An 8424-nucleotide genomic window follows, 5' to 3' on the forward strand; every position below is an offset into this window, starting at 1 on the left:
GGAGAGCAAGCAAGCAACAGAACATGCCCCTCCAAAGGCAGTCACATTTTTATTCTTGCGCATGCCCTTGTTTGGGTCTTTAGCATGTACCTTCTCTGTGCCATGTACCAAGCAGTTACTGTGTGGGAACTTAGTACCCTTGAAGCTGCCAACCATCATTTCCATTCATGTTATCTGAAAGGGAGGACATGTACAGATAGACTCTGAGGGCTTGTCTACACGGGGAGTTATTCTGATATAGCTAGTCCTGATTTATTGCAGAATATGAGCATCCACACAGGGAATTAGAGTGCCTTATTCTGAATTAGTTAATCCACTTACAAAAATGGATTAAACTAATTCGGAAAAAGTCACCCTTATTCTGGAATCAGTCTCCACAAAGGGAGTTGATCAGGACTAGAGATTGCACTTTAAATTCACACCCTGCTTTAATCTGAATTAATTTCCCAGTGTGAACCCCTTAAGCATTAGTGAATCCTCCCAAGCATTCACACTGGAGCGTCTTAGTTCTCGGTGCTACCAGCTGGGCAGAAAAAGGGTTAATGAGCCTGGGCAAACTGCCCAGCATTCTGTAAGGAGACATCTTTCAACATCCTGTTTTTGAGCTTCATTGTCAAGAGAGGTCAGGAGACTCCTCCCTTCCCTGGAGGAAAGTGTGTATGTTGCAACAATTACACCAGGGTCAGCTGTTTGGTTGCTCACGTGATCTGAGCCAAGTATAAAGCAGGATGCAGAAGGGCTGCTTAATTCCAAAGCTTCCCAGAGCCCTGAGAGAAGAGAGGACAAAGGGGGATAGGAGAGAAGAAGACAACAGAAGAGTGAAAAAGCGAAGGAAGAAAAGAAAAGAGAAATGGAAGGTTCCAAGACACACAGCTCTGAAAGGTGAGAGTGGGGCTAGAATCCAAGGGAAATTATCATAGAAAGGAATGGCATTTCTCCCCACCTCACTCTTTGGGTTGGGATTCGGATTGCTGCTCTCCACCTCTACTCTACTGGGAATGGGAGGATCCTTTTCCCTTTCTCCTCCTTTCTACTGACAATCTCTTCCCCCTCTCCTGGCAGAATTTGGGATGCTGATGTTCCTTCTCTTTCCACTCCCACCCTGGGATGCTTTTTCTCCCCACCCCACTTGTTGGGAAAGAGCTAGCTTTTGTTTTGGAGGGGGTGGTGAGATGTTTCTGACACTGATGGGCTTTTTCCCTCCGCTTTCCCAGCATGCCTGGAGACTTATCAGAAGCCCTGAAGGAAGCCACCAAAGAGGTGCATGAGCAGGCAGAGAGCACAGAGTTCATGAAGAATTTCCAGAGGGGGCAGGTGTCACTCCAGGAGTTTAAGGTAACCCTGCAGCGCTGCTGGAGTGGATGGGGAAAACTGGGCTCTAGGGAACCTCTCGTGTCTAATTCAGAACAGCCAAGCCAGGGCTCCTGAACGGGAAAATCTTTGGGTCATGACAACGTGGCATCATTGTGTCACTCATCACGCCAGCATCTGGCCCCAGGTAACTTCAGGGCTCTCTCAATGTCTTGCAAACTCCTGTTGCAGAATGTGACGCAGAGCTGTGTATTTCTGGTTGGGTACCGAAGCTACGCTTAGTGGGGGTGTGCCTTGCTTTGCTGAGGCTACAAGAAAGGGCTGAAGAAATTGATTTGTGAGGAAAGAGTAAAGCAATTAAATGCCCATGTGTTTGATTATAGTCAAATGATGATTGATGGAGATATAATTGTGTACAAGCATATGAAGGGTTTAAAGCCACCAAGGAGGGTGACAAATTATTTAGAATGATCTAAGTGGGTATACATGGAAGTAACAGCAGGAAAGAGACAAGGAAAATTCAGTCTTGATATTGGAAGTCATTTCCTAAAAGTGAGGTCTGCCAGGCTGTAGAATAGTCTCTGGTCCTGAAGGTTCCTAGTTGTTTCCTCTGTAATATTAGAATTATAACTTGGTTTTGCACTGGACCTGAGGACACGACCATACAGTTAATGGATTTGAGCAAACAGTGTCATTCACAAATATGCAAGAGCTAATCATTGCTCCAGTTGAGTGAATGAATGAATAAATGCTAATTACCTTATGGAGCCCTTTTTGCTCAGCTTGAGCAGGACCAGTTATACATAACTCTGCGATTTCTATGATCATACAATATCTAGGCGTAAGTTAACCCTGGAGAGATAATGGGGTTCCCAACAGCTGAATCACATAATAAACAAAGCCATAAGGAAAAACAGGAAAGCCAAGTGAGCTAGAAATTCCGGAGAGCCTTGAGGATGTGACACATGGATTGTCATGCCACAGGTGTTGATTTGATCTAGCATGACTCAATCATCCACCAATTTCTGAAAGTAACTACAGTGCCAAACTCCTGCAAATGGGGACGTGGCATTACCTAGGCAATGAACTTCAAAGGGGGGTAACAGTAACACTTTCCACCCCCGCCCCCCACAAGTCATTCCTCAGAGACCAAGGGATTCAGGTCAGTTTCTGAGAGGATAGTGATCTGTTGTCAGGGAGAGTCAGAAGTAACTATGGGCTCCAAAAGGTAATGCCGACTCGCTGCGATTTTCAAAATCAACTGGGGGATTTAGCCACACAACTTCCACTAAAGCCTCTAGTTAGCTTTGAAAATATCAACTATTCTAGTTAAGTTTTCTTAACTTGCCATGCAATTTTCCTCTATTTTGTAACCAAGCTTTCTTTGGCTGTTACCAGACGTTTCCAAGGATTTGGCTAACGGGGTCAGTGTTTAAAATCCTTTTTATTTCTGTTGCTAACTTCCCTGTAATATACAGATCTCTTCTGAAACATGACTATGTAGAAATAGCTGCTGACTGTAGTGGGAAATGTAGGAGTGATTACTTTTTGCTGCTGTCAGCCCTGTAGAAACAACACAGATCAGGGAGAGTGAACTGGTTTCTTTTCTGGTTTTTGTATCCGCAGCAGAATTTTTAACCAAGCCTGAGCCATCTGTATCACATTGCCTTCAGATTCTGCCCTTAGTTACCCCTGAGCACCCTGACTGAAAAGACAATGGGACTGTACATGTGTTAACGAAAGCAACATTTGAGCAGCAGGATCTTCTGGTGATGATGCACAAGAAGGAAAGAGCCCAGTTTAACTGTCAAGCCCCAGTTTGAAGGGCTGGCAGTTAGAAAAAGCATCTTGTAAGAGGAGAAAATGTGAATTGGCAATAGAGACACAACAAACACACAACCTCCCAATGATCTTTTCACAAAGTCCCTTTTCAGAGATGGAATGTGCTTCCTGTCCTCTTTTATGCCAGGAGTGACCTTGGCTGCCACGGTGGGTGGGTGTTTTTTGAGGATTACTAGCTGAATGTCTCTGAAAAGATGTTCCTATCTGGTCTCCTTGAGGCAACCAAAGTGAAAGGAAAGTAGCCACCCTACTTACTGACCTTAATGAAGGGATAGGGGCTGCGGTTCCAACATCTGTGGTGTCTGAGCAGAGGTCTGCCCTTTAGATGAACAGATCATAAAGTAAAAAGGTTGTGTAACAGTCTGTCAGGGCCTAGGAAAGGGATAAGTTCCCCAATCTCTTGAGACAGTCAGAACTGAACAGTGCACTGGAGAATGTACCTTTTGGAAATCATCCTTGTATGGGGAGCGGTGTATGGGGGAATAGACTAGATGTGACCTAATAGGATTCTTCACACTCTAATTTCTATGATCCCAAGGTCTGTCTTGGTGAAGGTGAAGTTGGGGATATGGTACGACCCAATAACCAGTGACACATACACAGTGTATGTATGCAGATATGTTGTATTAACGTGAAGTGCACATGAAGCTGGAAGGCGAGAGACCCTGTCGCTGACTTATTCCTTCCCTTTTACTGCAGATGGTTATGGCTTCTCTGTACTACATCTACTCTGCTCTGGAGGAGGAGATTGAGCGTAACAAGGATCACCCAGCCTATATCCCCGTTTACTTCCCAGCTGAACTGCACCGTAAGACTGCCCTTCAGGAAGACTTGGAGTATTTCTACGGCCCACTATGGAGGGAAGAGATCTCGTGTCCCGAGTCCACTCAGAAATATGTGAATAGGCTCCACTATGTGGGCCAGCATGAACCAGAGCTCCTGGTGGCCCATGCCTACACTCGGTACTTGGGAGACCTATCTGGTGGGCAGGTGTTAAAGAAGATTGCCCAGAAAGCTCTCCACCTACCCAGTACTGGAGAAGGACTGGAGTTCTTCACCTTTGAAGGGGTGTCCAATGCCACAAAGTTCAAGCAGCTGTACCGCTCCCGGATGAACTCCATCGAGATGGACCCAGCCACCAAGAAGAGAATCTTGGAGGAAGCCAAGAGGGCATTCTTGCTGAATATACAGGTGAGGAACTAGCCCACATTCCCCACTGCCTCTCCCACCTAAGGTACAGCTGCTATCTCCACATAGGCGAGGTGGCATTTGTACTGATGAACTGAAGGGAAGCTGCGGGCTGGCAGGAGTAGTGAGAGCTGTACTGAACTTGTCCTGTGTGAAAGTTGCTTTTATGAGCCTCCTAAGAGACTGGATACTAGAAAACTTTTTTCCTTTGGGCAATGGATCCTATCCAGGATTTGAATGCAGGCTCTTCCTTTGCTGCTCTTGTTCGAACATGAGTGTTTATTTGGGGGCAGGAATCAGAGTCCACATATCCCTTTATCCTAGTATTTCCACATATCCCCTCCCTCCTCTACAACTCTTCTATGAGAACACACACTCTGCTTCCCCTCTGATCTGGAGGATGAGCATTGGAGCACAGCTTCCTATTGAATTGCCCTGGGAAAGCATTTCACACACTTCATACTATTAAACAAGCAAGGAGTATAGAGGAGTTCAAGAGAGACCCTTAGGTAGACTCCTTTCTGGAGAAGGAAGGACACACAGGATCAGTGGCTGGGCCAGATGTCTTTCTCTAGTTCCCAAAATCTCTTATGCAGTAAGAAGGGGCTCAGGGAGGAGAGAAGACAGCATTTCAGGTAATGCGGTAACTGTGTGTGTGTTTCTTGTTCTCAAGGTGTTTGAGGAACTGCAGAAATTCGTGTCCCAGTGCCATGAGAACAGTCACCCTGCACAACAGAAGCCGGAGCTTCGCACAAGAGGCACCAGTGAAGCACATGAGCAAGGTAAGAACCTTCCTAAAGTCAATTTTTAGTTTCCTTTGGGGTTTTTTTCTTCCCTTTACCTTTTCTTGCTGAGTGGTAAGAAAGAGGAGTTGGCACCAGCTGTCCTTGTGTCTCTATTTCCACTCCACTAGTGTTGGTTAGTGTAGCAGACGATTGTGTGAGGAAACTGCTGCTGAGAGCCTCAAAGGAGGCCGGAAGCATGTGGAGTCTTGTGAGCTCTGCAGAAATAAAAATTCGCCACTTTTCTACAGTGCTTTTTCCCAGTAGGTCTCAAAGTGCTATCATCGTCCCCCTTTCACACATGGCAAAACTGACTGTTTGGAAGGGTTACAATGAATGGGCCTGATTCTTCTGGTCCTCTCACTGGTTTTACACCAGTGTAACTCTATTGGCTTCACTGGAGTTACGCCGGCCCAACTGAGACTGCTTGCATGAGCAAAAGCTGCAGGACTGGGCGCAGGGTAGCATGGTAAGGGTTGATGCGACAGCCCTGACTGAGGAGGCACTCCCATTATAAGCCCCTTGACATGAAGACCTACCCAGACTCCTGTCTTTTGGACTGAAACTTTTTGTGCTTATTGTTAGTGCATATTTCTGGAAAGCAAGAGAAAATTCTCTTTTTCTCCTGAGTGTTGGGAAAGTGCTGCTGTGTGGTCCCTGCAGCATTTCCTTACTATGAAATATAGCAAAGTCAGAACTACTGGTATCACCCCGGGGCTTGAGATCTTGCAGCTGCAGTATCCGATGGCGACTACTTTCCCACTCCTCCTATTCTAGTCTAACTTTAGAGCTGAAATGGCTCCATCTACTGACAAGATGCTGTCATTGCAAGAATGACATGCTGAGGTTCAAAGCGATCTCCAGCCATTACAAACCAGGCTGTTATTGTGGGGTCAGAGTAACTATTCCGTAGCAAAGATTGCTTCCAGACTTCTACTGGAGAAAGTGACTTATCTGAGAGGATGTGGTTAAAATAAGAAAGTTCTTGTAACCTAAGAATTTTGAAACTAGCAAACAACGCTTTCATATGGTATTCAGTTGGGTCGCCTTAATTTCAGCATAAGGAACATTACTCTCAATTTCACCCTTGTATGTAGGTCTCTCTACACATTCAAGGATGGGATAATTTTCACAGAAATGGCATGAAACATTTTTAATGCATCTTTTGTCATTCTGGAATTTTATCCCCCTCTTCACGATTGAGCGTGGCACTCTCAAAAGCACTCAGCGTTGGCCTTTTGAAAATCCCACCCTAAAGGTTTTTTTATGTCAAGTGCTTACCTGCATTCTGCAACTGCCAGGAGTTGGAGGGGCCTATAGGGGAGTATTGAACCAGGGTGAGGAGCTCAGGGATTCAAAGAGGCAGCCAGGAAGAGAGGGAGGCTCCCATTACTCTCATGCAGGCTCTTTTGACCACTGGCAGAGCTGCTAAGATCTGACAGAGAGGAGCCCTGCTTCAGCAAACCTTCTATAGTCCAATGTATAGTCTGCCCTCATGCAGACCCCAGAAGGAAGAGAATGGACTGGGGCAGGGTACGGAGGGAGCAAGGGTTGGGTTGTGAGTCCGAGCCAAGACTGGGCCATGAAGTCAGGCTGGAGCCAGGGAATGAAGAGTGGCTGGGGAAAACAAGGCTGGAGACTGTCTGAAAGGCTCAGGCACTGGGCTTTCCAGGAAGCAAGGCCAAGGAGGAGATGAAATAATCTTAGGTGCTCCAGAAAAATCTTTTCACTGAGAAAGCTTTAACCAACACTTAGGCTTTCTCTACACAGCGCACTGAGCTGCTCCTAGGAAGCAGAAGGAGCCTGGCATCGTACTAAATTTGAGATTTACAAAAAGCAAAAGGAACCAAAACACATTAAGTTACAGCAGTGAGAGGCTACCCTGCACATCTGGCATGGAGGAAACCAATTGAGTGCACTTGCAGGGCAGTGAGGGTTATTAGACTGTACTACATGCCTGGGAGGGATGTGAAGATTTACACCACAAACCCTACCCTTCTGAACTGGTTGAAGGTACTTGACTACTGACCTTGAGTCTCACTAGCCCACCCACTTGTGGTGTACATCTGGTGTACCCCTCCACCATTATCCTGTGCAGTTGCTCACTTTGGCCACAGTTTAGCGTGCTAGGGGATAACATCAGTGCATCTTTGGAGATTGATATAAAACTAACATAGAAACAAACCCTTCCTAGCCTGATTCCTGCTCTTAAAAATTTGATTTCTGTTGATTTAGGACCAGCTCCTGTGAAAGAAGGTGAAAAGACATCGATGAAGCACACAGACATGCTGCCTAGCACTCCACTGGCACGGTGGATTCTTGTCCTCAGCTTCCTAGTGACAACGGTTGCTGTGGGCTTGTTTGCCATGTGAACAGAAGGGCCCTGCCCTCCTGCCGCTCCCTCCCCAAACTAACACACCTAATGCCGTCCATCCAGCCCTCAACCCGGACACTCTGATCTTGGCTGTGCCACTAACGCTTTTCCAGTGGATTCAGAGCACTCTGAAGCCTTCGTGTGAATTCTCTCTGATCTGCGCTGAGAGCATTTCTGAACCCGCAGACTGAACTCAACCAAAAAGCTGAGGCAGAATCAGAAAGGTCCTGAAAGGCCCTGCTGGGACGTGGCACTGCTTCAAACAGTTCCTGCAAAGAGCCCCAGATGTAAAGCACAGGCCTGGTAGCTTCCCTGCTGCCCGGGAAAAAGCCTTACTGGTGCTTTGTTCACTCCGTGTTTTGTACAGCTGGCTGATGCAGCAGCGATTGCTTCTGTGGAGTGATGAGGCTCCACTTGGATTGTAGACTGTTTTTATATGACACTATTAGCCCATTATAGCATATTTTCCCAATCATGACTTCAGATCAGTTGTTGAAAATACAGTGTTGTCCTTGTGTCCTGTCTCTATAATTTATAGACTAACAATAAACCTCAAAGTAAGAAGACTCTGCTGTGTGTTTCCTGGGGTTAGTGCCTTTTCTGGTCTGGGGGAGGAAGGAGGTACCTTTCACTTGTTGTTAATGCTTTGGGAGGGGCTGGCTGCATGGCTGCACGCTCAGAAAACTGACATGATGAGGCACAGAATGGGGAGTTAGCAGATCGGGGCTCTGTTCCCAGCTCTGACACCAATTCACTGTGTGACCTTAGGAAAGTCTCTTAACCTGTCTGTGCCATGGAGATAACTACACTTACCCATCTGCATGAAGCACTTTGAGATCTATGGATGAAAAGCTCTCTGGAAGAGCGAGGTCTGTTAATTATAAAATGTCTCTGACATTAAAGGAAATATGTGGTGAGCCAAAGCCC

General features: G+C 46.3%; 1 protein-coding gene across 1 annotated transcript; it reads left to right on the forward strand.

Annotated features, from left to right (window-relative positions):
- The first annotated feature begins 691 nt into the window (after positions 1-691).
- Positions 692-8063, forward strand: HMOX1 (heme oxygenase 1). Its single transcript, XM_048832730.2, has 5 exons — positions 692-882; positions 1215-1335; positions 3853-4344; positions 5015-5123; positions 7359-8063. Exons 1-5 carry the CDS (start codon positions 851-853, stop codon positions 7493-7495), a joined length of 891 nt encoding a protein of 296 aa, XP_048688687.2. The 5' UTR covers positions 692-850; the 3' UTR covers positions 7496-8063.
- Positions 8064-8424: the final 361 nt, after the last annotated feature.

Source organism: Caretta caretta, chromosome 1, assembly GCF_965140235.1.
Source record: "Caretta caretta isolate rCarCar2 chromosome 1, rCarCar1.hap1, whole genome shotgun sequence".
NCBI classification, from domain to species: domain Eukaryota; kingdom Metazoa; phylum Chordata; order Testudines; family Cheloniidae; genus Caretta; species Caretta caretta.

Bases quoted from the DNA above. Each gene is read 5' to 3' on its own strand.
- HMOX1 (XM_048832730.2), top strand. From the start codon at position 851: ATGGAAGGTTCCAAGACACACAGCTCTGAAAG. The intron at 1,336-3,852 runs GTAACCCTGCAG...CTTTTACTGCAG, and splicing joins TGTCACTCCAGGAGTTTAAG to ATGGTTATGGCTTCTCTGTA. The intron at 5,124-7,358 runs GTAAGAACCTTC...CTGTTGATTTAG, and splicing joins CAGTGAAGCACATGAGCAAG to GACCAGCTCCTGTGAAAGAA.